Source organism: Melanerpes formicivorus, unplaced genomic scaffold (genome assembly GCF_026170545.1).
Source record: "Melanerpes formicivorus ecotype bairdi unplaced genomic scaffold, bMelFor1.0.p_v2 SCAF_2, whole genome shotgun sequence".
NCBI lineage: Eukaryota > Metazoa > Chordata > Aves > Piciformes > Picidae > Melanerpes > Melanerpes formicivorus.
The window spans coordinates 40737027-40764089 of record NW_027142354.1 but is presented as its reverse complement, the minus strand read 5'-3'; the positions used below and the strand labels follow the sequence as shown (position 1 = coordinate 40764089).

The 27063-nt window shown below is 57.3% G+C and overlaps 1 protein-coding gene across 2 annotated transcripts in view; it reads right to left on the bottom strand.

Annotated features, from left to right (window-relative positions):
• Window positions 1-11685: 11685 nt before the first annotated feature.
• The window catches only part of ECSCR (endothelial cell surface expressed chemotaxis and apoptosis regulator), a 33344-nt gene continuing 17966 nt past the window's right edge, over window positions 11686-27063 (bottom strand). For both annotated transcript variants that reach the window (XM_068157646.1, XM_068157640.1), the window contains exons 3-12: window positions 26801-26842; window positions 26191-26241; window positions 24364-24477; window positions 23049-23096; window positions 19438-19512; window positions 18813-18911; window positions 16581-16679; window positions 16087-16123; window positions 14278-14377; window positions 11686-12274 (exon numbers count right to left, since the gene is read on the bottom strand). In XM_068157646.1, coding sequence (XP_068013747.1) covers window positions 12266-12274; window positions 14278-14377; window positions 16087-16123; window positions 16581-16679; window positions 18813-18911; window positions 19438-19512; window positions 23049-23096; window positions 24364-24477; window positions 26191-26241; window positions 26801-26842 — 674 coding nt within the window. In that variant the 3' untranslated portion in view covers window positions 11686-12265. The remainder of the gene's footprint in view (window positions 12275-14277; window positions 14378-16086; window positions 16124-16580; window positions 16680-18812; window positions 18912-19437; window positions 19513-23048; window positions 23097-24363; window positions 24478-26190; window positions 26242-26800; window positions 26843-27063) is intronic.

Genomic DNA, 27063 nt, shown 5'->3' with positions numbered 1-27063 from the left:
GGCGGTGGAGGCCAGGAGCCCCGGGAGGCGGCCAGAGAGAGGCGGTGGAGGCAAGGAGCCCCCGGAGGCGGCCAGAGAGAGGCGGTGGAGGCCAGGAGCCCTGGGAGGTGGCCAGAGAGGCGCAGTGGAGGCCTGGAGCACAGGGAGTTGCCCTCAGAGATGCAGTGGAGGCCAGGAGCGCCGGGAGGCGGGCAGAGAGACGCAGTGGAGGCCAGGAGCGCCGGGAGGCGGGCAGAGAGACGCAGTGGAGGCCAGGAGCCCTGGGAGGCGGCCAGGGAGAGGCGGTGGAGGCAAGGACCCCCCGGAGGTGGTCAGGGAGACGCGGTGGAGGCCAGGAGCCCCATGAGGTGGGCAGAGAGAGGCAGTGGAGGTCAGGAGCCCCGGGAGGTGGGCAGAGAGACGCAGTGGAGGCCAGGAGCCCCATGAGGCGGGCAGAGAGAGGCAGTGGAGGCCAGGAGCCCCCGGAGGCGGCCAGAGAGACGCTGTGGAGGCCAGGAGCCCCCGGAGGTGGCCAGAGAGACGCTGTGGAGGCCAGGAGCCCCCGGAGGTGGCCAGAGAGACGCTGTGGAGGCCAGGAGCACCGGGAGGGACCCAGAGAGATGCAGTGGAGGCCAGGAGTGCTGGGAGGCGGGCAGAGAGATGCAGTGGAGGCCAGGAGCGCCGGGAGGCGGCCAGAGAGTGGCAGTAGAGGCCGGGTGTGCCGGGAGGGGCCCAGAGAGATGCAGTGGAGGCCAGGAGCGCTACGAAGTGGCCAGAGAGACGCAATGGAGGCGAGGAGCCCTGGGAGTTGTCCAGAGAGGTGCAATGGAGGGCAGGGGCCCTGGGAGGTGCCCAGGGAGCATTAGTGGAGGCCAGGAGCCCCAGGAGGCGGCCATAGAGACCCAGTGGAGGCCAGGAGCCCTGGGAGGTGGCCAGAGAGGCGCAGTGGAGGCCTGGAGCCCAGGGAGTTGCCCTCAGAGACGCAGTGGAGGCCAGGAGCGCCGGGAGGCGGGCAGAGAGACGCAGTGGAGGCCAGGAGCGCCGGGAGGTGGGCAGAGAGACGCAGTGGAGGCCAGGAGCGCCGGGAGGTGGGCAGAGAGATGCAGTGGAGGCCAGGAGCGCCGGGAGGCGGCCAGAAAGAGGCGGTGGAGGCCAGGAGCGCCGGGAGGCGGGCAGAGAGAGGCGGTGGAGGCCAGGAGCGCCGGGAGGCGGGCAGAGAGAGGCGGTGGAGGCCAGGAGCGCCGGGAGGCGGGCAGAGAGAGGCGGTGGAGGCCAGGAGCCCCGGGAGGCGGGCAGAGAGAGGCGGTGGAGGCCAGGAGCCCCGGGAGGCGGCCAGAGAGAGGCGGTGGAGGCCAGGAGCCCCGGGAGGCGGCCAGAGAGAGGCGGTGGAGGCAAGGAGCCCCCGGAGGCGGCCAGAGAGAGGCGGTGGAGGCCAGGAGCCCTGGGAGGTGGCCAGAGAGGCGCAGTGGAGGCCTGGAGCACAGGGAGTTGCCCTCAGAGATGCAGTGGAGGCCAGGAGCACCGGGAGGTGGGCAGAGAGACGCAGTGGAGGCCAGGAGCGCCGGGAGGCGGGCAGAGAGACGCAGTGGAGGCCAGGAGCGCCGGGAGGCGGCCAGGGAGAGGCGGTGGAGGCCAGGAGCCCTGGGAGGCGGCCAGGGAGAGGCGGTGGAGGCAAGGACCCCCCGGAGGCGGCCAGGGAGACGCGGTGGAGGCCAGGAGCCCCCGGAGGCGGCCAGAGAGACGCTGTGGAGGCCAGGAGCCCCATGCGGTGGGCAGAGAGAGGCAGTGGAGGTCAGGAGCCCCGGGAGGTGGGCAGAGAGACGCAGTGGAGGCCAGGAGCCCCATGAGGCGGGCAGAGAGACGCTGTGGAGGCCAGGAGCCCCCGGAGGTGGCCAGAGAGACGCTGTGGAGGCCAGGAGCACCGGGAGGGACCCAGAGAGACGCAGTGGAGGCCAGGAGCCCCTGGAGGTGGCCAGAGAGACGCTGTGGAGGCCAGGAGCCCCCGGAGGTGGCCAGAGAGACGCTGTGGAGGCCAGGAGCACCGGGAGGGACCCAGAGAGACGCAGTGGAGGCCAGGAGTGCTGGGAGGCGGGCAGAGAGATGCAGTGGAGGCCAGGAGCGCCGGGAGGCGGCCAGAGAGTGGCAGTAGAGGCCGGGTGTGCCGGGAGGGGCCCAGAGAGATGCAGTGGAGGCCAGGAGCGCTACGAAGTGGCCAGAGAGACGCAATGGAGGCCGGTTGCGCCGGGAGGGGCCCAGAGAGATGCAGTGGAGGCCAGGAGTGCTAGGAAGTGGCCAGAGAGACGCAATGGAGGCGAGGAGCCCTGGGAGTTGTCCAGAGTGGTGCAATGGAGGGCAGGGACCCTGGGAGGTGCCCAGGGAGGGTTAGTGGAGGCCTGGAGCCCCGGGAGGCGACCATAGAGACCCAGTGGAGGCCAGGAGCGCCGGGAGGCGGGCAGAGAGACGCAGTGGAGGCCAGGAGCGCCGGGAGGTGGGCAGAGAGAGGCAGTGGAGGCCAGGAGCACCGGGAGGCGGCCATAGAGACCCAGTGGAGGCCAGGAGCGCCGGGAGGCGGGCAGAGAGACGCAGTGGAGGCCAGGAGCGCCGGGAGGTGGGCAGAGAGACGCAGTGGAGGCCAGGAGCACCGGGAGGCGGCCAGAGAGATGCAGTGGAGGCCATGAGCGCCGGGAGGTGGCCAGAGAGACGCAGTGGAGGCCAGGAGTCCCGGGAGGCCGCCAGAGAGATGCAGTGGAGGCCAGGAGCCCCGGGAGGCGGCCAGAGAGACGCAGTGGAGACCAGGAGCCCCGGGAGGCGGCCAGAGAGAGGCAGTGGAGGCCAGGAGCCCCCGGAGGCGGCCAGAGAGAGGCAATGGAGGCCAGGAGCCCCCGGAGGCGGCCAGAGAGAGGCAGTGGAGGCCAGGAGCCCCCGGAGGCGGCCAGAGAGAGGCAGTGGAGGCCAGGAGCCCCCGGAGGCAGCCAGAGAGAGGCAGTGGAGGCCAGGAGCCCCAGGAGGCGGCCAGAGAGAGGCGGTGGAGACCAGGAGCTCCGGGAGGCGGGCAGAGAGAGGCGGTGGAGTCCAGGAGCCCCAGGAGGCGGCCAGAGAGAGGCGGTGGGGGCCAGGAGCCCCGGGAGGCGGGCAGAGAGACGCAGTGGAGGCCAGGAGCCCCCGGGAGGCGGGTAGAGTGACGCCGTGGAGGGCAGTATCCCCCAGGAGGTGTCCAGAGAGAGGTGGTGGAGACGAGGAGCCCCGGGAGGTGGGCAGACAGATGTGGTGGAGGGCAGGAGCCCCGGGAGGCGGCCAGAGAGAGGCGGTGGAGGCCAGGAGCCCCGGGAGGCGGCCAGAGATAGGCGGTGGAGGCCAGGAGCCCTGGGAGGCGGCCAGAGAGAGGCGGTGGAGGCCAGGAGCCGCGGGAGGCGGCCAGAGAGAGGCGGTGGAGGCCAGGAGCCACGGGAGGCGGCCAGAGAGAGGCGGTGGAGGCCAGGAGCCCCGGGAGGCGGCCAGAGAGAGGCGGTGGAGGCCAGGAGCCCCGGGAGGCGGCCAGAGAGAGGCGGTGGAGGCCAGGAGCCCCGGGAGGCGGGCAGAGAGAGGCGGTGGAGGCCAGGAGCCCCGGGAGGCGGGTAGAGAGAGGCGGTGGAGGCCAGGAGCCCCGGGAGGCGGCCAGAGAGAGGCGGTGGAGGCCAGGAGCCCCGGGAGGCGGCCAGAGAGAGGCGGTGGAGGCCAGGAGCCCCGGGAGGCGGGCAGAGAGACGCGGTGGAGGCCAGGAGCCCCGGGAGGCGGGCAGAGAGAGGCGGTGGAGGCCAGGAGCCCCGGGAGGCGGGCAGAGAGAGGCGGTGGAGGCCAGGAGCCCCCGGAGGCGGCCAGAGATACGCGGTGGAGGCCAGGAGCCCCGGGAGGCGGCCAGAGATAGGCGGTGGAGGCCAGGAGCCCCGGGAGGCGGGCAGAGAGACGCAGTGGAGGCCAGGAGCCCCGGGAGGTGGCCAGAGAGACGCAGTGGAGGCCAGGAGCGCCGGGAGGCGGGCAGAGAGACACGGTGGAGGCCAGGAGCCCCGGGAGCCGGCCCGAGAGAGGCAGTGGAGGCCAGGACCCCCCGGAGGCGGCCAGAGAGAGGCAGTGGAGGCCAGGAGCCCCCGGAGGTGGCCAGAGAGAGGCAGTGGAGGCCAGGAGCCCCAGGAGGCGGCTAGAGTGACACCATGGAGGGCAGTATCCCCCGGGAGGTGTCCAGAGAGAGGCAGTGGCGGCCAGGAGCCCCGGGAGGCGGCCAGAGAGACACGGTGGAGGCCAGGAGCCCCGGGAGGCGGCCAGAGAGACACGGTGGAGGCCAGGAGCCCCAGGAGGTGCCCAGAGAGAGGCCGTGGAGGCCAGGAGTCCCTGGGAGGCGGCCAGAGAGAGGCAGTGTAGGCCTGGAGCCCCGGGAGGCGGGCAGAGAGACGCAGCGTAGGCCAGGAGCCCCGGGAGGCGGGCAGAGAGACGCAGTGTAGGCCAGGAGCCCCGGGAGGCGGGCAGAGAGACGCAGTGGAGGCCAGGAGCCCCGGGAGGCGGGCAGAGAGACGCAGTGGGGGCCAGGAGCCCCCGGTGGTGGCCAGAGAGAGGTAGTGGAGGCCAGGAGCCCCCGGAGGTGGCCAGGGAGAGGCAGTGGACGCCAGGAGCCCCAAGAGGCGGCTAGAGTGACACCGTGGAGGGCAGTATCCCCCGGGAGGTGTCCAGAGAGAGGCAGTGGCGGCCAGGAGCTCCGGGAGGTGCCCAGAGAGATGCTGTGGAGGCCAGGAGCTCCGGGAGGTGCCCAGAGAGATGCTGTGGAGGCCAGGAGCCCCGGGAGGTGCCAAGAGAGACGCAGTGGAGGCCAGGAGCGCTGGGAAGTGGCCAGAGAAACGCAATGGAGGCGAGGAGCCCCTGGAGGTGGCCTGAGAGATGCAGTGGTGGCCAGGAGTGCTGGGAGTTGTCCTGAGATAGGCAATGGCAGGCAGGGGCCCTGGGAGGTGCCCAGAGAGACGCAGTGGAGGCCAGGAACCCTGGGAGTCGCCCTGAGAGACGCAGTGAAGGCCAGGAGGCCGGGAGGTGCCCTCAGAGAAGCAGCGGAGGCCAGGAGCCCCTGGCGGCGGCCAGAGAGATGCAGTGGAGGTCTGGAGCCCCGGGAGGCAGCCAGAGAGAGGCAGTGGAGGGTAGTAGCCCCGGGAGGCGGCCAGAGAGAGGCAGTGGCGGCCAGGAGCCCCAGGAGGCGGCTAGAGTCACGCAGTGGAGGGCAGTATCCCCTGGGAGGTGTCCAGAGAGAGGCAGTGGTGGCCAGGAGCTCCAGGAGGTGCCCAGAGAGATGCTGTGGAGGCCAGGAGCGCTGGGAAGTGGCCAGAGAAACGCAATGGAGGCGAGGAGCCCCTGGAGGCGGCCTGAGAGATGCAGTGGTGGCCAGGAGCACTGGGAGTTGTCCTGAGAGAGGCAATGGAAGGCAGGGGCCCTGGGAGGTGGCCAGAGAGACGCAGTGGAGGCCAGGAGCCCCGGGAAGCAGCCTGGAGAGACGCAGTGGAGGCCAGGAGCCCCGGGAAGCAGCCCGGAGAGACGCAGTGGAGGCCAGGAGCCCCGGGAAGCAGCCCGGAGAGACGCAGTGGAGGGCAGGAGCCCCGGGAAGCAGCCCGGAGAGACGCAGTGGAGGGCAGGAGCCCCGGGAAGCAGCCCGGAGAGACGCAGTGGAGGCCAGGAGCGCCGGGAGGCGGGCAGAGAGACACGGTGGAGGGCAGGAGCCCCGGGAAGCAGCCAGAGAGATGCAGTTGAGGGCAGTAGCCCCGGGAAGCAGCCAGAGCGATGCAGTTGAGGGCAGTAGCCCCTGGAGGCGGCCAGAGAGGTGCAGTGGAGGCCTGGAGCCCCGGGAGGTGGTCAGAGAGACACGGTGGAGGCCAGGATCCCTGGGAGGTGCCCTCAGAAGTATGTGTGGAGGTGACCGGCCCTAGCAGGTGACCTGAGAGGTAAGTGTGGGTGGAGGCCGGGAGCCCCGGCAGGTACCCGGACATATGAAGCGGAAGCCCGGATCCCTGGGAGTTGTCTAGAGAGACGCGGTGGTGTTCAGGAGCCCCGGGAGGCGGCCAGAGAGAGGCGGTGGAGGCCAGGAGCCCCCGGAGGCGGCCAGAGAGAGGCAGTGGAGGCCAGGAGCCCCCGGAGGTGGCCAGAGAGATGCAGTGGAGGCCAGGAGCACTGGGAGTTGTTCAGAGAGATGCAATGGAGGGCAGGGGCCCTGGGAGGTGCCCAGAGAGATGCAGTGGAGGCAGGGGCCCTGGCCTTTGCCCTCAGAGATGCAGTGGAGGCCAGGAGCCCTAGCCTTTGCCCTCAGAGATGCAGTGGAGGCCAGGAGCCCTGGGAGGTGCCCAGAGAGATGCAGTGGAGGCCAGGAGCCCTGGGAGGTGGCCAGAGAGACGCGGTGGAGGCCAGGATCCCTGGGAGGTGCCCTCAGAGGTAAGTGTGGAGGCCAGGTGCCCCAGAAGGTGCCCTCAGAGGTATGTGTGGAGGTGACCGGCCCTAGCAGGTGACCTGAGAGGTAAGTGTGGGTGGAGGCCGGGAGCCCCGGCAGGTACCCGGACATATGAAGCGGAAGCCCGGATCCCTGGGAGTTGTCTAGAGAGACGCGGTGGTGGTCAGAAGCCCCCGGAGGCGGCCAGAGAGACGCAGTGGAGGCCAGGAGCCCTGGGAGGTGCCCAGAAAGATGCAATGGAGGCCTGGAGCCTTGGGAGGTCCCCTCAGAGATGCGGTGGAGGTCATGAATCCTGGAGGTGCCCTGAGAGACGCGGTGGAGGCCATGAGTGCCGGGAGGGACCCAGAGAGACGCAGGGGATGTCAGGAGCGCCGGGTGGGACCCAGAGAGATGCAGTGGAGGCCAGGAGCCCTGGGAGGTGCCCAGAGAGATGCAGTGGTGGTCTGGAGCCCCGGGAAGTGGCCAGAGGGATGCAGTGGCGGCCAGGAGCCCTGAGAGTTGTCCAGAAAGATGCAGTGGAAAGCAGGGGCCCTGGGAGGTGCCCTCAGAGATGCAGTGGACTCCAGGAGCCCCAGGAAGTGGCCAGAGACGCAGTGGAGGCCAGGGGCCCTAGGAGGTGCCCTTAGGGAAGCAGTGGAGGTCAGGAACCCCTGAGGTGCCCAGAGAGACGCAGTGGAGGCCAGGAGCCCCGGGAATGACCCAGGGGGAGACAGTGGAGGCCACGAGACCTGGGAGGTGTCCTCCGAGGCGCAGTGGAGGCCTGGAGCTCTGGGAGGTCCCCTCAGAGAAGCAGTGGAGGCCAGGAACCCTGGGAGGTGCCCTGAGAGATGCAGTGGAGGACAGGAGCCCCGGGTGGTGCCCTCAGAGATGCAGTGGAGGCCAGGAGCCCCGGGAGGTGCCCAGAGAGACGCAGTGGAGGCCAGGATCCCTGGGAGGTGCCCTCAGGGATGGAGTGGAGTCCAGGAGCCCTGGGAGGTGTCCTCAGAGACGCAGCGGTGGCCAGCAGCCCTGGGAGAAGCCCTCAGAGATGCAGTGGAGGCCAGGAGCCCTGGGAGGTGCCCAGAGAGATGCAGTGGAGGCCAGGAGCCCCGGGAGGTGCCCAGAGAGATGCAGTGGAGGCCAGGAGCCCCGGGAGGTGCCCAGAGAGATGCAGTGGAGGGCAGGAGCCCCGGGAGGTGCCCAGAGAGATGCAGTGGAGGGCAGGAGCCCCAGGAGGTGCCCAGAGAGATGCAGTGGAGGGCAGGAGGTCTGGGAGGTCCATAGTGAGACACAGTGTAGGCCAGTAGGCCTGGGATGTGCTCTCAGTGACATAGTGGAAGTCAGTAGGCCTGGGAGGTGGCCTCAGAGATGCAGTGAAGGCCAGGAGCCCTGGGAGGTGCCCAGAGAGATGTAGTGGAAGCTAGGAGCCCTGGAAGGTGCCCTCAGAGGTGGGTGTGTTGGGCAGGAGCCCTGGGAGGTGCCCTCAGTGACTGGATGTGATGGCCAGGGGCCCTGGGAGGTGCCCTCAGTGATGGAGTAAGTTCAGGCTGTAGCTGTGGTGCTCAAGTCTCCTTCTTTGCAGCACTGCTGTTGTGACAGAGGCATGGGAGATGTTCTTGAATCATTGTGTTGAGGCTGGAAGGAGTCTGCAGGAACACCTGCCCCATGCCTTCTGCCCAAGCTTTGGTGGGAAGCCCCCAAGGGCTTGTCCTTTGGCTCCTCCTGGCTGCATCCATGCCTGATCAGCTGCTGCTGCTTGTTTGCCCTCTGCCTACATGTCAGGCTGGGCTCATGAGCCCTGGGAACGGAGTTGTGATGTGAGGGAGCTGGGATCTTCCCTCATTGTGCTCTGTGGGAGTGCAGCTGCAGAGAGGCAAGCTCTCTTGTGGGCAGTGGAGACTGGCAGCTGAGGCTCACATCAGTGCTACTGTCTAGTTTTGATTCAGTTTGACTGAGATCCAAGATGGAACTTTGCTTTTGGAGGTGGAGCAGGTTCAGGTTGTTTGTCAGGAGAGGCTAGGAGGAAAAGGAGGTCCAAGGAAGGAAAACTAAAGCAGCAGTGAGATCTCATGGGAGAACCTTCAGGTGTGGGGGGATTTGTCTTCTCCTCTATAGGAGGGGACATTAGTTAAAGCTTGACACTCAACTGAGAGATCTCTCAGGTGCTTACAAGCTGCCTTTCTGGTGTCTAAACTGTCTTTCTGGTGTTTGGGAGCTAAACCCCTACTTCTCATGCTTGGGCCACTCACTCACTGAAAGGACATTGAGCTGCTGGAGAGGATCCAGAGAAGGGTACCAAAGCTGGTGAAGGGTCTGGAGGACAGGGCTGGGGTTGTTTAGTCTGGAGAAAAGGAGGCTAAGAGGAGACCTTCTGGCTCTCTTCAACTCTTCATTGATGATCTGGATGAGGGCATTGAGTCAGTCATCAGCAAGTTTGCAGATGACACCAAGTTGGGAGCAGATGTTGGTCAGTTAGAGGGTGGAAGGGCTCTGCAGAGGGACCTCGACCGAGTGGACAGATGGGCAGAATCCAATGGGATGGCATTCAACAAGTCCAAGTGCCAGGTGCTGCACTTTGGCCACAGCAACCCCATGCAGAGCTACAGGCTGGGGTCAGAGTGGCTGAGAGCTGCCAAACAGAGAGGGACCTGGGGGTGCTGATTGACAGCTGCCTGAACATGAGCCAGCAGTGTGCCCAGGTGGCCAAGAGGGCCAATGGCATCCTGGCCTGCATCAGGAATAGTGTGGCCAGCAGGAGCAGGGAGGTCATTGTGCCCCTGTACTCTGCTTTGGTTAGGCCACACCTTGAGTCCTGTGTCCAGTTCTGGGCCCCTCAGTGTAGGCAGGACATCGAAACACTTGAACGTGTCCAGAGAAGGGGAACAAAGCTGGTGAGAGGCCTTGAGCACAGCCCTGTGAGGAGAGGCTGAGGGAGCTGGGATTGTTTAGCCTGGAGAAGAGGAGGCTGAGGGAGGACCTTATTGCTCTCTACAGCTTCCTGAAAGTAGGCTGTAGCCAGGTGGGGGTTGGTCTCTTCTCCCAGGCAAGCAGCACCAGAACAAGAGGACACAGTCTCAAGCTGCGCCAGGGGAGGTTTAGACTCGAGGTGAGGAGAAAGTTCTTCACCGAGCGAGTCATTGGTCATTGGAATGTGCTGCCCAGGGAGGTGGTGGAGTCCCCATCCCTGGAGGTGTTCAAGAGGGGATTGGATGTGGCACTTGGTGCCGTGGTTTAGTTGTCAGGAGGTGTTAGATCTAGTCATGGGGTCTGTGGTGACAGGTTGGACTCGATGATCCTCGAGGTCTCTTCCAACCTTAGTTATACTGTGATACTGTGAATTCCCTGAAAGGAGGCTGGAGCCAGGGGGAGCTTGGTCTCTTGCACCAGGTAACAAGTGGCAAGGTGAGAGGAAAGGGCCCTGGTTGCCCTGGTTTAGGTTGGACATGAGGAACAATTTCTTCCCCAAAAGGGTTGTCAAGCTGTGGAACAGGCTGCCCAGGGAACTGATGGAGTCCCCATCCCTGGAGAGATTGAAGGGCCATGTAGATGTGATGCTGAAGGCTGGGGTTTAGTGGCAGACTTGGCAATGCTGGATTCACAGTTGGATCAATGATCTTAAAGGTCTTTTCTAACCAAACCAATTCAGTGATTCCATGGTCCGTGCGCTCAGTCAGACTCCCCCTGGGATCTGGAGCTGTCTGGATTCCCCTCCCTCCCTGGAAATCACCTGGGACCTCCTGCTTAAGCAGATTCCCCAGGCTGGTAGAACACTGTCCTTTTGCTGTTCAGGAATTTGACCATAAGAGCTTAATTGATGAGAAGCACCTCCTCAGCCTGGTGGGTGCATCTGTTCAAGACAGAAGATGTGGTGGGGGCTCAGCAGGACCTGTGACAGCCTTGCATTTATTTTGCTGAACTCTTTGCTGGCAGCTGCAGAGCCCAGTGACCTCCAGCAGCATGGGCTCCAGCGGGCATCTCTGCTCCAGCCAATGCAATTCAATCAGGCTCACTTGTTCTGTTCCAGCAGAATATCATCAGATAGATTGTCTGAGGTCAGCTGTATGAGGTTTGACAAAACCAAGTACTGGGTCCTGCACTTAGAATCACAGAACTGTCAGGGTTGGAAGGGACCTCAAGGCTCAGCCAATCCCAACCCCCCTGCCATGGGCAGGGACACCTCACACTACAGCAGGTGCCAGTGTCTCACCACCCTCATGGGGAAGTACTTCCTAACATCTAATCTGAATCTCCCCACTTCTAGTTTTGCTCCTTTCCCCACCCAGTCCTGTCATTCCTTGACAGCCTAAAACCCCCCTCCCCAGCTTTCTTGTAGCCCCCTGTGGGTACTGGAAGGCCACAAGAAGGTCTCCTGGGAGCCTTCTCTTCTCCAGACTGAACAACCTCAACTCTCTGTCTGTCCTCATAGGAGAGGATCTCCAGCCCTCTGCTCATCCTCGTGGCCCTTCTCTGGACATGTTTCAGCATTTGGGGCACAGCAACCCCATGAATGCTGCAGGCTTGGGGCAGAATGGCTGGGGAAGTGCCTGGTGGAAAAGGACCTGGGGGTGTTGGCTGACATCTGGCTGAACATGAGGCAGCGTGTGCCCATGTGACTAAGAAGGCTGCCAGCATTCTGGCTGGGATCAGCAATAGGGTGGCCAGCAGGACCAAGGCAGTAATTGTCCCTCTGTATTGGGCACTGCTGAGGCCACACCTAGAGTACTAGCTTCAGTTTTGGGCCCTCACTCCAAGAAGAGCATTGAGGGGCTGGAGCGGGTCCAGAGAAGGACAGGACCAGCGCTGGGGAAGGGTCTGGGGAACAGGGCCTCCAAACATGAGCTGTGGCACTGTGGAGCCTCACAGGCAGGATTGACCTGGTTATCACAGTTGGGGGTGCCACTGGTGGTTCTTGGTGCTGCAGTAAGCTGGGTGCTCTGGCTGGTCCCTGGAAGGGGATGTTGTACTTCTGGAAGCTCTTGGGTGCTTCTGGTGCAGATGGTGGTGGTGGAAGCTGCGTTTCTGGAAGCTCTGGGAAAGGGATGGTGCAGAAAATGGAAGCTCTCCCAGCAAGCTCAGGCTACCAGACTTCAGACCATGAAGCTCAGCATTTCCTTTGTGGCCACTCCATTCTGCACTGAGATCAAGCCCTGTCAATGCACAGCCCTTGTGCTTCATGCTCCAGATGAGTCTTCATTGAGCACGTTGCAGCTGTGAGAATCTGCCCCCTGCCTGCCTGAAGCCCAGCTATCAATAATCAGGGATTTCAGAGGGCAATTTGCATTTCAGCAGCACCTTTAATCCCTGCCTCCCCAAATGCTTTGCAGACATCACTCAGCACAGCCTCACAACAACCCTGTGAGGTAGGTGGCTGGGATCATCCCCCATCTCTGCAGAGACAGTGAGGACACCAAGGATCAGGGGCTTGGAGCAGTTGTGCTGGGGTTTGACCTTGCACTTGGCCATTTGTGTCCCATTAGGCCTCCAGCCTCAGACCGTGCGTGGGGTTGACTTGGTTAACGACCCCTTGACTGGCTGCATGGACCATGAAGGCCATTAAGGCAGCAGTTTAGTAGTGAAGTAGATGTTCCTTCATGCTTCTGAGTGTCTGAAGGCCTATCACAACTTCAGTTAGATACCAACCACTGAGCATGGCAAGCTGTAACTGGAGAAGGCCCTTAGGCCCCAGGTGGGGGAGCTATGTGGGATGCTACTGGAAATGTATCGATCAGAAAGGATATCATAATTTATAGAGAAAGTCCACCCTTGCTCTTTCCTCAAGGGAAAGAAACCATCAAAGGACCTAGAAGGTCACTGCTGGTTGTCATGAGTCAGCTTCAAGCTCTGGGCCCCTTGGCTTCATAGCACCTGCAGAAAGAAGACGTAGTGGTGTGTCAGCAGCCTGCTGGGGATGGCAAAAGGAGGTAAGCACTGTGTTCCACCCAGCTCAACCCCAGCCTCAGAAGGGTGGGAAGTGATGTGAAGTGCTCATGTGGAATGGACCTGAGAGTCCTGATGGGAAAGTCCTGTCTGCCAAACAGAAAGGGACCTGGGGGTGCTGATTGACAGCTGCCTAAACATGAGCCAGCAGTGCGCCCAGGTGGCCAAGAAGGCCAATGGCATCCTGGCCTGCATTAGGAATAGTGTGGCCAGCAGGAGCAGGGAAGTCATTGTGCCCCATACTCTGAATTGGTTAGGCCACACCTTGAGTCCTGTGTCCAGTTCTGGGCCCCTCAGCTTAAGAAGGATATTAAGACAGTTGAACATGTCCAGAGAAGGGCAACAAAGCTGGGGAGAGGCCTTGAGCACAGCCCTGTGAGGGGAGGCTGAGGGAGCTGGGATTGTTTAGCCTGGAGAAGAGGAGGCTTAGGGGAGACCTTATTGCCCTCTACAACTACATGAAAGGTGGTTGTAGCCAGGAGGGAGTTGGTCTCTTCTCCCAGGCAACCAGCACCAGAACAAGAGGACACAGTCTCAAGCTGCAACAGGGGAAGCTTAGGCAGGAGGTGAGGAGAAAGTTCTTCACAGAGAGAGTCATTAGCCATTGGAATGTGCTGCCCAGGGAGGTGGTGGAGTCCCCATCCCTGGAGGTGTTCAAGAGGGGATTGGATGTGGCACTTGGTGCCATGGTCTAGTCATGATGTCTGTGGTGACAGGTTGGGCTTGGTGATCTTTGAGGTCTCTTCCAACCTTGGTGATTCTGTGATTCTGTCCTCCAACATCACCTGTGGAGCAGGAGTGGGTAAGCCTTGACTAAGAGGGGAAGACCTTGATTTCTCAAAGGCAAGCTTGATTACCTCTTCAGGGAGGGACCTGGACAGGCTGGAGCAATGGGCCAAGGCCAACTGTATGAGATACAACAAGGCCAAGTCCCAGGTCCTGCACTTTGGTCACCCCATACAAAGCTCCAGGTTTCAAGCAGAGTGGCTGGAAAGCTGTTGAGTAGAGAAAGACCTTGGGCTGTCCATCAACAGCTGTCTGAACATGAGCCAGGGTGTCCCCAGGAAGGCCACCAGCATCCTGGCCTGGATCAGCAATGGTGTAGCCAGCAGGACCAGGGCAGGGATTGTTCCCTTGTACTCAGTACTGCTGAGGCCACACCTTGAGTACTGGGTTCAGTTTGGGGCCCCTCACTCCAAGAAGGACATTGAGGGGCTGAAGAGGGTCTAGAGAAGAGCAATGAAGCTGGTGAAGGGTCTAGCACTTAGACATTGTGAGGAGCATCTGAGGGAACTGTTGGTGTTCAACCCAGAGAAAATGAGGCTGAGGGGAGACCTTATGGCTTTCTGCATCTCCCTGAAAGGGGGTTGGAGTCAGGTGGGAGTTGGTCTCCTCTCTCCAGGGATAAGAGACAGGACAAGAGAAAATGGCCTCCAGTTGCACCAGGGGAGGTTTAGGGTGGACATCAGAAGCAACTTCTTCCCTGAAAGGATTCTCAAGACCTGGAACAGGCTGCCCAGGGAGTTGTTTGAATCCCCATCCCTGGAGGTCTTTAAGAGATTAATAGATGCAGTGCTGAGGTTAGAGAATGGTTGGACTTGATGACCTTAAGGGCCTTTTGCAACAAAAGCAGTTCTAATGACAAAGCATTGTAGCTCTGCTGGCTGGCCCTAGATGATGGCACCTCTAGCTATGAGGTATAGCAGGCACTTTGGCTTCAGGGAACTTGGCTAAACCTGAGATAGGCATCCAAACTTTGATTAGGCTCAGTGGAACCAGACTGGTACCTTTAGGAGCTGGCTGGCAGCTGAGTTTTATTACTTTTGTGAAGGAACAGGAGACCAAAGAGCTAGCTGAGAGGCATGTTCTTATCCAGCAAGAGAAAACAAGCCCCAGCTGACCCTCTAGAAAGGCAGGCTTTAGAGGCAAACCTTTTCTGATGGTGGGTAGCTCATGCTGTTGTTCATGTTGATGTTCTTCATGGAGATCAGAGTGATGCTGTTATCCTTCTGGCTTGGGCCTGCTGAGCAGCTGTCAAGAGGAGAAGGTGGTATTAACTCCTCTCAAAATGCAAGAGAGGCCTTTCTTCATACACAGCTGGGGGCAAGCAGGCAAGGCTGTGGCTGGCTAGTCCAAGGGACCAGGCTTGGCTCACATTGCCCTTTGAGCTGATGTCCTGATTCAGGCCCATCCTTTTAGTGCCTCATCCCACATTCCCTATCTGAATATGGCTTTGGAGCTCCCTAGGGAGCCAAGCAGCACATTCAGATGAATTGGGATGTGGTGCTGGTTTGCCTCTTGCAGGCACAATCAAGGAGCAGTTTGGATCTGACTCTGGGTGGCCGAATTACCTTCAAGCCCTGCAGCCCCTGCCTGGACTGGAACACCAGGAAACCTGACTGTGTGTGTCTGTTCTGCACCCTTATTTGTCACACAAAGGAAGCCCTGGCTATTTTTACATCATGCATTGCCACCTTGTCTCCCAAGAGTCAAAGTGTCAGGAAGGTGGAATTCCCCTTTCTCCCTACCTTGAGGGCTGGGATATGCAGCTTAGTGCCAGTGGAGACTGAATGGCCTTGGGGATTTCAGGTGCCTCAGGGGCGCAGTCCACTGCTCTGCTATGTCCTGCCTTGGTGGCTTCAGATCATGGCCTTTGGGGGTATTTGGAAACCACTGATGTTGATACAAAGTTAACACCTAAATACATTATAGACCTTACTCCTTGTGTCCCTTGCCTCTTTCCAAAGCAGGGTTTGTAACTTTAGTAAGAAACTATCACATGGAAAAGTACGAGCAACATGTTTTGGTCCCTTCCAGTTCTTATTTGCTGCTGCTTCCCCACACATAGCCTCTCTTTTTTGGCAGCAGTGATAGGCCATGGGGTTCAGGTGGACCATCCTGGAGCACCTCTCCTGTGAAGACAGGCTGAAAGAATTGGGGTTGTTCAGCCTGGAGAGAAGGCGGCTCCAGGGAGACCTTAGAGCAGCATTTCAATATCTGCAGGGGACCTACAGGAAGGCTGGGGAGGAACTGTTCAGAAGGGCCTGTGGGGATAGGATGAGGGGCAATGGTTTGAAAATAGAGCAGAGGAGATTTAGGTTGGACATCAGGAGATGTTCTTCACAATGGGGTGGTGAAACACTGGGACAGGTCCCATCCCTGGAGATATTCAGGAGCAGACCTGCTGTGGCCCTGTGCACCTTGATCTTGTTGGGTGTCCCTGCTGGCTGCAGGGGGGGTCGATCAAGATGACCTTTGAGGGTCCCTTCCCACCTGTGAATCTCCAGTTGGTGCTTCTCTTCCAAAGGTCTCTGCTCCCTTATTCTGCTCTTGCTAGATAATAGCAACAGGCATCTGGGAGATACATATTTATGGGGACCTGACCTCATCTCACTACTTTGAGGCTACTTTGAGATCCTTAACCCCAAATTTAGACTTGAATTCTGTATGTAGGCAAAGAAAGATAAACCAACTGCTTTGGGAAGAGGAGGAGTCCTCACAGGTACTGGTGCAGCTTTGACATGAAGGCCCTTTATACCACTTCCACCTTTGACTCCATCAGGCACAGGATGAGGTTCTATCAAAGCTGATTTTTTTTTTTGGTTGGTTTATTTTAAACCTGTCTCAAGGATGTCTTGAAGTCCTTCCTGCAACCTGAAATAACCAAAGCAGCCTCTTTTCCTTGCTAAACTTAGTTCTGGAATAAAGTAGGTTTTTCAGAAGGTTGTGAGCAGCCTTACCTCTCTGACACCATGATGCTCCCTGGCTTCTGCTTGTCTGGAAGGAGAAAAGCACTTGTTGATGTACAGGTGAGAAACCATCAGAGCCAAGCAAGATGATGAGTCAGCTGTGTTCAGAATTACATTGTACAGGGGTATAAATGAAATCCAAGTGGGAGCAGAGACACCACAGGGAATAGCTGGGAGCTGATTAGAGAAAATCCTTCAACTGGGGTGACAGTGGCAGGAGGTTCCAACCTTGGAGGTGTGCAGGGCCAGGTTGGATGGGATCTTGAGCAACCTGGTGTAGTAGCTGTCCATGCCTGTGGCAGGGAGATTGGAACTGGGTGATCTTTAAGGTTCCTTTCAACCCAAACCATTACATGAGTCTATGAATCTATGCTCCAGTTTGGCTTCAGAGCCTCCCCACCATGTAAGCTTTCAGGAGTTACCCAGTCCAGGAGGAAACTGATGGTTTTTTGGCTGGGCAAAGACAGAGCACCCCTGGCAAATACCTTCTGAGTCCTTTGAGCGGTTACACTTGAACCTCAGGCTGACCACGCTGACCAGGATGATCACAACCACTATCAGGATGACTATGAAGCTGATGACACCTGGGGATGAAGGAGAGAACTCTTATAGGGACCTCAAGGATCAGCCAGTTCCAATCCCCCTGCCATGGGCAGGGACACCTCACACTACAGCAGCTTGCTCACAGCCACATCCAGCCTGGCTGCAAAAACCTCTAGGAATGAGGCCTCCACCACCTCCCTGGGCGACCTGTGCCAGTGTCTCACCACCCTCATGGTGGCTGATAGCACAATGTGCCTGGCCTTGGCTTCTGGGGTAGCACAAAGGCTTTCACCTTGGGTAGGAATCAAAGATTTTTGTTCAAATGAGCCTGGGACACAACAGACAGAGAGGTAAATGGTCACTAGAGCTTTATCCTCTTCTGGTTCAGCCTCAAAGGACTTCTGGTGGGGCAGTGACAGAAGGGCAGAAGCCAGCCAGTTACACTGGGGGTTGTTTGGAGTCAGGGTGTCCTTACCACAGTTAGTAAATCTTCTCCTAGAAGGGTATAAGGTCAGGTAAATGCTGGGATTGGGAAAGAAGAGGTAAAGGCTGTGGCTGGCGTTATCTGTGATAAACCAGTGGCCAAGTGGAGGTTTGGTCCTGACATCAGGCCTCAAACAATCCAACTGTTCTTCACATGGGAATCTTGCCTTGTCAGCACTTCTGATGGAGGATGTAAGCAAAGGGTTACTCAGGGAGTTAACACTTCACTGTTCAAAGTGCTTCTGAATGATCTTTTTTTTTCCAGTAGTGTCATAGAAGATTGGGGTTTTTGCTCAGCTTGATGGAGGTGTGGGACAGTATAGCCCAGGGCAGACAAGGTCTGTTAAGTTTACTCCATGCCTCTGTCCAAGTCTCTTGGCAGCTTAAGCTGTGGCACCTCCTGCTTCAGCCTTCCACAGCCCAGAGGATGTGGAGGACTTGGTAGAGTTGTATAATGGTTGGACTTGCTGATCTTAGGCTCTGGGCAGACCTAATTGCAGCCTTCAGGCTGCGGAAGAGGGCTACAAGAAGGCTTCAGAGGGACTGTTTGCAAAGGCCTGGAGGGACAGGGCAAGGGGCAATGGTTTGAGAGAAGAGCAGAGTTAGATTGGATGTTAGGAGGGTGGTGGAACACTGGAACAGGTTGCCCAGGGAGATAGTTGAGGCCCCTTCCCTGGGTATATTCAAGGTGAGGGTCAACAGCGCTCTGAGCAACCTGATCTAGAGAAGGATGTCCCTGCTGACTGCAGGGGAGTTGGACTAAATGACTTCTGGAGATCTCTTCCAACCCAAAACTTTCTATGATCTTAAAGGTCTTTTTCCAACCAAAATGATTCTATGACTTGGCTGCCTGCCAAGCAGGGTGCTGGGGAAGGCAGCAAAGCAAGGGTGAGACTGCAGTCTCAACAGGTTTGCAGGACAGAACATTGTTTAGGCTTCCAGGCAGGCAGTGTATTTATCCTAGACCCTGTCACAGAAACCAAGGCATAGTTTGGGATGATTTGTGCCTAGGTTTTATTGTAACATGGAGCTGGGGCAAATATTGATGCTGGGAGCAAGATCTCAAGCCCAGGTGTAGCCATGATGGCCTTCCAGATTATCTGTTCCTTTTGACACTAGGTCTGGAGAAGAGGTTTTATGAGGAGCAGCTGAGGGAGTTTGGGTTGTTTAATCTGGAGAAAAGGAGGGGAGATCTGGCTCTCTCCAACTGCCTGCAAGGAGGTTGGAATCAGGTGGGGGTTGATCTCCCAAGTAACCACTAGCAAGAGGAAAGGGCTTCAAATTGTTCCAGGGGTGGCTCAGGTTGGATGTGAGAAATGATTTCTTCCCTGAAAGGGTTGTCAAGCCCTGGAGTGGGCTGCCCAGAGCAGTGGTTGCATCACCATCCCTGGAGGGATTGAAGAGCCAGGTGGATGTGGTGCTGAGGGCCCTGGTGCAGTGGTGGGTTAACAGCTTGACTGGATGGTCTTAAAGGTCCTTTCCAGCCTAAGCAGTTCTGTGATTCTCTTTGTCAGGTACTTCATTGTCTGCTGATGACAAGTCTTTTCCTCAAGGCTTTTGCCTTGCACTCTGAATGCCCAGGACCAGGCATGCTGAAAGAGCTAAGTGTGGATCCAACTGCAGGGAAGTATCTTTGAGGCATGGCCTGGCAAAAGACACCCTCCCCTCTGCCAGGCTGCCCAGGGCCTTACCAAAAGCTGCCACCGTCAGCGGTGATTTGTCGTCTGTTGGGGTGGGCACAGGCAAGTAGCCAGAGGGCTGTGGTGTTGGAGTGGCTGGCATCGAGGTGCCTACAAGAGGGGAAAAAGGCAGCTTTGTATGAAAGACTTTCTTCCAAGGCTGGGAGGAGCTTTCCTAGCAGTGCTGGAGGATAGAACTTGCACCTTGTTGAAGGGAATAATGTGGGATCCTGAGTGACCAGCAGTGACCAAGACCTGTGTGGGGATCAGATTGCCTTGATGTGGCCCTTTTTACAGACAGCTTGAGAGCACCCCCAGGGTTTAGTGCCGGGGCTCTAGTGAGGGAGCTGAGTGTGGCAGGTGAATGAGTGATCTGGCAGAGTGTTTGAGGGGGCAGCTTGTCTCATCTCCCTCCTTTTACCATAGTGGCACCTCTCCTGCTGTGATGCACAATCACTATTCCCAGCTTCTACAGGCTGTCCCAAAGATCTGCTTCTGGGGATATTCAAGGGCTAAACGAGATGGCCAACAGCCCTCAGGTGCTTGCTGGCCACTCACCATGCTGCCTTGAAGGCAGCAATGTGGTGGCCTTGCTGTTGGCTGTGAGAAGGGCTGGAAAATATCTATCAGCAGTCACCTCTCTGTGAGAGAAAGGAGGAAGCACCCTGAGTTGTTGATGATGTAGTACTCTCGCTTCTCTTGAGCTCTTGACCTGCAAAGAGAAACACAGAAGGTGAGTCCCTGCCCTTGAGTGTCACCTAATAACCTAAAGAACTAATGGGCAGGCTGGAGGGGGGTGTGGAGTTGTGGTAAACATAGAATGGGTGAGGTTAGAAGGGACCTCAGAGATCATCTCCTCCAACCTCCCTGCCATGGGCAGGGTCACGTCTCAATTAGACTTGGTTGCTCGAGGCCTCATCCAGCCTGGCTTTGAACACCTCCAGGGTGGGAGCACCCACAGTCTCCCTGGGCAGCCTATTCCAGAATCTCCACCTTTGTACTGAAGAACTTCTTCCTCAGCTCCAGTCTAACTCTGCTCTCCTTCAGCTTCAAACTATTCCCTTTGTCCTGTCTCTAGACACTCATGAAAAGTCCCTCTGCAGCCTTCCTGTAGGATCCTTTCAGCTATTGGAAGGCAGCTCTAAGGTCTCCCTGGAGTCTTCTCCAGGCTGAACAACCCCAGCTCCCTCACCCTGTCCTCATAGCAGAGGTGCTCCAGTCCTTGGATCAACTTTGTGGCCTCATCTGGACTCACTCCAGCAGTTGTCTGTCCTCCTTATTCTGGGGACACCAGAACTGGATACAGTATTTGAGGAGGGGTCTCAGCAGAGCATAGGCAAGGGGCAGAATCTCCTCTCTTGCCCTGCTGGCCACACTCCTCTGGCTGCAGCCCAGCACACAGCTGCCTTCTGGGCTGCATGAGGGCACTGCTGGCTCACAGGAAGCTTCTCAGCAATCAACACCACCAAGGCTTTTTCTTCAGGGCTACTCTCAACCCCCTCCACACCCAGCCTGGGTTTGTGCCTGGGATTGGCCCATCCCAGATGCAGGAGCTTGCACTTTGACTTGTTGAACCTCATGCAGTTGTCACTGGCCCCCTTCCCAAGCCTGTCAAGATCCTTCTGGATGGATCCCTTCCTTCAAATGACTCCAGTGCACCACACAGCTTGGTGCCATCAGCAAATGTGCTGTGGGTGCCTCAACCCCACTGCCCATGTGCCTGACAAAGATGTTAAACAGCACTGGACCCAGGACAGACCCCTGAGGAACTCCACTTGGACATTGAGCCATTGACCACAACCCACTGAGTGCAACCACCTAGCCAGTTCCTCATCCACCCAGTGGTCCATCCATCAGTGCTGGTGATACCTGGGAATTCCATACTTGGGCTAAATCTCCCCACCAAACATCCTTTGTGCTATTTTATGTGTCCATAGTGAAACTCAGGGAACCAAAACTCAAGGACCCTGGTACAAAATCTCCAGTTCTTCAGTCCCAGATGTAGTTTGGGGGCAGGTGCAGCAGTTGAACCGGGAAGGTCATAGCTTTGGTATTGCTCCTATATGTTGAGACTTTAACAACAAAGAAATGGACATGGGGGAAAAAATTCTGCAGAGTGTGGCTCTGGATCAAGTGGTTGGCATATCCTTGGGCCTGCAATTAGTGGCTGTGCTGTCCTGGGTTACCTAGAAGTAATTAAGCTGGTTTGAGTTGGGCTAACTTGTGCACCGTATGTAGCAAACCTCTGTGTGGCAGCACAGAGGTTTGGTCGAGCAAGGACTCCAGTTCTCAGTGGGATGAACTGGCTTGTGTGAAGCTCTTTGGTTTGTGACAGCTGCTGCCAGTGCCTCTGCAGGCAAATTTGAAGCTAGCCACTGTGTTTCAGTTATGAAGAGGGGGAAAAAAGCCGTTATGGAACAGCTACAGGCTGTGTCCAGACACTAAAAATGATGCTTTAGAGCTTCAGGACATTCTATTCTATTCTATTCTATTCTATTCTATTCTATTCTATTCTATTCTATTCTATTCTATTCTATTCTATTCTATTCTATTCTATTCTATTCTATTCTATTCGTAGGTCAGGGAGGATTTTCTCTCTGCTGTTCAAAAGTGTGGCCAGCAGATGGAGAGAGGAGATCCTGCCCCTGGTGTAGATCTCACCTGGAGTGTTGCATCCAGCTCTGGAGCCCTCAACGCAGGAAGGGCATGGACCTGATGGAGCAGGTCTAGAGAGAGCCATGAAGATGATCAGGGGGCTGAAGCACCTCTGCTATGGGCCAGGCTGAGGGAGCTGAGGGTGTTCAGCCTGGAGAAGAGAAGGCTCTGGGGAGACCTTAGAGCAGCCTTCCAGTACCAGAAGGAGGCAGAGGGACTGTTTGCAAAGGCCTGCAGTGATAGGATGAGGGACAATGGTTTGAAATAAGAGCAGAGCCGGTTTAGATTGGATGTTAGGAGCAAGTTCTGCAATATGAGGGTGTGGAACACTGCAACAGGTTGCCCAGGGAAGTGGTTGAGGCCCCAGGCCTGGAGCTGTTCAAGTTCAGGCTCGACAAGGCTCTGGGCAACCTGATCTAGTGGAAAATGTCCCTGCTGACTGCAGAGTGGTTGGATTGAATGACCTTTGGAGGTTCCTTCCAACCCAAACTCTTCTATGAGTCCCATCTGGCCAAAAGGACTGGCTGCCTGGAGGAGTGTGGAACAGCTCCTGGCACTGCAGTGAACTGAAACTGGGGTTCCAGTCTTGCAGAAACATCACTGCTTTGGAATGCAGTTTTGCCAAAGCTCAGAAGAAAAAGAGGGGGGGAAGTATGAAATAACAAATCAAACTGGGAGCAGAACATTCCTGAGAAGCAGGGATCACTGCTGTACATTTATTTTCCCCCCACCAGTCATGAACCCCTTTGTTGCATCCTGGAACTGTTCTTCCAGCCATGGGGGGCTGTGGGCAGGAGCTGTGGTTTGCTGAGCCTGGCAGGGATAACCTGTGCCTGGGAAATGTTGGGTCTCACGCAGCAGGAGAGCTGGCTTCTGGAAGCATCAGCAACATTTCTGCAGTCAGAGATGTATGGAGCTGCTCAGCTCTACAAGGGCTTGTAATTAATAGCAGCCTGCTCGTGCGAGGGGCTCTTGGCTTAGCTGGGCCCAGGCCTGCTGCTTGGACATCTGTGCAGCAGAGCTGACCGAGGGTTTCTAACCTTGCTTGCGTTAGAGAAGATCTGAGAGGTACTTGGAGAGGCAGAGAATCAGCAAATCAATCATTCAGGCTGGAAAAGACCTTTGAGCTCCTCAAGCCCAACCCTTAACCCAACACTACCCAGCCACCACTAAGCCATGTCCCCCAGCATCACATCTGCCTGGCTTTTCAATCCCTCCAGGGCTGGGGATTCAGCCACTCCTCTGACTGGAGTCTCTCATTTTTTTCCCTTACAGGCTGGGTTAAGCAAAGTGTCAGGAGCAAAAGGATAATATTTTGTTAAAAGGGTGTTTGAAGGGCTGTCTTTTCCTGAGCACAGATCAGGCTTTCATCTGCTGTTCAAGTTCCTCCCAGGCAGATGATGTGAAGTGCATTTGATCTGGTGTTTCATCACTGCTTGTAAGGAATCCAGGCTGCTTTTTTTTGGGGTGTTGCTGATGGCTCAATCCCAAGGTAAAGACAAGTGCTTAGATAACCTGCACCCTGTGAACCAAGCAAGCTAATTGACATGGGATGATCTCAGCTGCTTGTGACTCTATAAGAGGAAAAAGTACCTTGAGTTGGTGAAGCTGGTGTGCTTTTGCCTCCTGTAGGCTTTTCATCTGGATAAGGAAAACAGGGAAAAGGAGAATTAACTCTTGAAGCTGCCACTGACTGTGCTATAGAATAGAATAAACCAGGTTGGAAGAGACCTTAGAGATCATCGAGTCCAACCTATCATCCAACACCACCTAATCAACTAACCCATGGCACCAAGCATCCTATCAAATCTCCTCCTAAACACCTCTAAAGAGGGTGACTCCACCACCTCCCTGGGCAGCACATTCCAATGGGCAATCACTCTCTCTGTGTAGAACTTCTTCCTAACCTCCAGCCTAAACCTCCCCTGGCGCAGCCTGAGACTGTGTCCTCTTGTTCTGGTGCTGGTTGCCTGGGAGAGGAGACCAACCCCCACCTGGCTACAACCTCCCTTCAGGTAGTTGTAGACAGCAATAAGGTCACCCCTGAGTCTCCTCTTCTCCAGGCTAAGCAACCCCAGCTCCCTCAGCCTCTCCTCACAGGGCTGTGTTCTAAGCCCCTAACCAACTTCGTTGCCCTTCTCTGGACTCGTTCTAGCAAGTCAACCTCCTTCCTAAACTGAGGGGCCCAGAACTGGACACAGGACTCGAGGTGTGGCCTAACCAGTGCAGTGTACAGGGGCAGAATGACCTCCCTGCTCCTGCTGGCCACACTGTTCCTGATGCAGACCAGGATACCATTGGTCCCCTATGGAGTGCTGCTAGGTTTCCATGGAGCAAAAAACTTTGTTTGCCTGAGACTTCCCCCTCCAAACAAACCTCCAGATGTGCAGCTGGCAAGCTGAGCCGTCAGTTTAGACGTCATGTCTGGGAGGTGAGCCTGGGAGAGGGCTGCTGGGGAGGCTGGGGTGCTTGTAGCTGCTCCATAAAACATTGCCTGGTAAAGCACTGAGTCATAGAATGGTTTGGGTTGGAAGGGACCCTATAGATCATCTAGTTCCAGCCCCTCTGCCATGGGCAGGGGCACCTCCCATGACACCAGGTTGCTCAAGGCCTTGAACACCTCCAGGGAGGGAGCATCCCTGATCTCCCTGGCAGCCTGTTCCAGCATGGTCTGGCGTTTCTGACAGGGCCTTGTTGGGCTGCTGCCACATCTCTGTCCTGGTTGTGGCCAGCCCTGTGCTTATGGGGAGCTGGAATGAGCTGCTCTTTCAGCAAAGACTCCAAAGTGCTGAGTATGTAGCACGGCATGGGCTGGCACAGTCATTCTGCTGCTCCCAGTTTTGCTTGGCTAAGGAGGGATGCACCAACAGGCCCTGCCTGAGCTGAAGTGGGATTTTTCCATGCTTACCTCGTGCAGGTGATGTCAGCAGTGTTGTAGCAGCAGAGAAGGGTTTGGCTGCAGCAGCTGGGGCCGTGGAGCTGAGACTCAAGGTGGTTGGTGGTGTTGATTTTACTGAAGGCTCTGTAGGGAAAATGAAGCATCACTTCAGAAAGCTCCCCTCATCACAAGCTCTGCTCAGAAACAGCCTGGAGGAGAGTGTGGCTGCTAGAAAGCCTCATAGAATCACAGGATGCATTGTGTTGGAAGGGACCTTAAGAGGTCATCATGTCCACCCCTCCTGTCTCCAGCTAGATCAGGTTGCTCAGGGCACCCTTCAAGCCTGACCTTGAATGTCTCTAGAAATGAGGCCTCCACCACGTCCCTGGGCAACCTGTTCCAGTGTCTCACCACCTTCACTGTGTAGATCTTCCTCCTGATGTCCAGCCTAAATCTCCCCTGCTCCAGTTTCAAACCATTGTCCTTCCTATCCCCACAGGGCCTTCTGACCAGTCCCTCTCCAGCCATCCTGTAGGTCCCCTTCAGATATTGAAATGCTGCTCCAAGGTCTCCCTGGAGTCTTCTTCTCTTCAGGCTGAACAGCCCAAATTCTCTCAGCCTGAGAGAGGTCCTCAAACTCCTTGGGAGTCTGCTAGGGGAAGCTTGGGCCTGAGTAAACAGGGGTCTTTGTCCTGCTCAGTCAGGGAGCTCTTTGCATTAGCTTTTGGGCTTTTTAGTGTATGGAGGTGCTGAAATGGAAAAGCTCAGGACACACAAGGAGAAAGTCTGCTTTTTGTCACCACTTTTTTCCCTGCTTTGAAAGTGGAGGTAGTTTTAGGGTTAGCTCCAACCTAAACCTCCCCTGGCACAATTTCAGGCCAGTTCCCCTCCTTCTATCACCTAATCCTAGGGAGAAGAGACCAACCCTCACCTATCTCTAACCTCCCTTCAGGGAGCTGTAGAGAGCAATGAGGTCTCCCCTCAGCCTCCTCTTCTCCAGACTAAACACCCCCACTTCCTCACCAGCCCTGTTCTCCAGACCCTTCCCCACCTTTGTTGCCCTTCTCTGGACCTGCTCCAACCCCTCAATGTCCTTCTTGGAGTGAGGGGCCCAAAACTGAACCCAGTATTGAAGGTGTGGCCTCACCAGTGCTGAGCACTGGGGGGACCCTCCCTGCCTTGGTCCTGCTGGCCACACCATTCCTGATCTAGGCCAGGATGCTGTTGGCCTTCTTGGCCACCTTTTCCTCCTGGAGAAATGGGAAGCATGCTGACCTGCTGTATAGGAGGTGCTGAGGATGTGCAAAGCACTGTGTGTTTTTAGTTAAAAACCTCATCAATTGGGTCAGGCTTGCCAAGAGAGCAGTACTGAGCAGCAAGGGTAGTGCAGGGAAGCTCTCACTGCTGGCTCATCACCAGGAGCCAAGGCCAGGGCTGGTGTGTGAGATGCTGTGCTGGCACATGCTGCACACCCCATGGTCCTCACCTGAAGAGCTGCTGAGCAGAGTGAGTGGGGTGCCCACACCTGGCTCCTGGGCTCTGGTGCACTCCCAACTCTGTGTGCACACAAGATGCAAAGCCCAGGGTTTTCCCTGGGTTGTGTCCTGCTGATCCTGCTTCTCCCTATTCAATTTAGGGATTTTTGTACCCGGTTCTTTCTCACCTCCATGCCTCTAGCCCTCTAGGGTGAGCTGGCTGGAGGAGAAGCCCACATACCACAAAACTTCCTTCTTCCCATTTAAGCTGCCACTGCACAGCCACATTTATTGCTGGGTGGCCCAGATGGAGCAAAGGACAGAGCAGTTACAAGCCAGGATGCCCAGGAGCTGCACTTTTAGGTCTCCAGATGAGCCTTACCTGAGGTATGGTTCTGTACTTCAGGACTGTGTGTTCCTGCTTGAGGCTGACCTATAACACAAGCAGAGAGACATGGAGGTGAGATGTCCTATGTGTGCTCCTTGTTGGTAGGATCCTCTTGGGGAGGGTTGAAGGATGGGCTGGAAAGGGGCTGTTGTAGCCCTGTAGAGCTGGAAGGGTGATGGGGATAAGAGGTACCAAGGAGGGGCTTTGTCACTGGTGTGGCTCTGAGGTCCTGTGGGCAAAGAGACCTTGGCTCTGAGGACCCATGGAGGAGAACATGTTAACTGCTGGGGAATAGGGAGCAAGGGTGGGGCAGGATCCCTCTGCCTTCACTAGGCTTCCTGGAACACCACCTTGTTCTCTTCCAGGCAAAAAGGGAACCAGGCAAGGCCATTCTCTGGGACACAGTGCCCTCCATGGTCCCTGGAAGGGGTGAGTGATGACAGAAGGGGCAAGAAGAGGCAGGCAATGCAAGGCCTTGGGAGAAGGTGCTTCAGCTCATGGGAGTTTTGAATCTGGTTGCCATATGTGGGCTGCCCATTTGCATCCCCACAAGGGCATCAACATTTAAACAGACACAGAAAGGAGGCAGCAGCCCAGGAGGTACCTGTTACAGCAGGGACAGAGGGGTCTGTGGAGCTTGCAGTACCTGAAATGAAAGGAGGAGAGGATTGAGTGAAGCTAATCTGTGACTGGCACTAAAGCAAGAGCTGTTCTTGTTCCTTGTGTGGTTTAGGCTTTCCTCTGCAGCAATAGCTTGGACAGCAAAGGAGTAGCAGAAGACACTGAATGCAAAATGATCAGGTTCTGAGTGAGTTACTTCTGGAGTTTATTCAGCCAGGAGAAATGCCCTCCTTCCCACATGCAGCT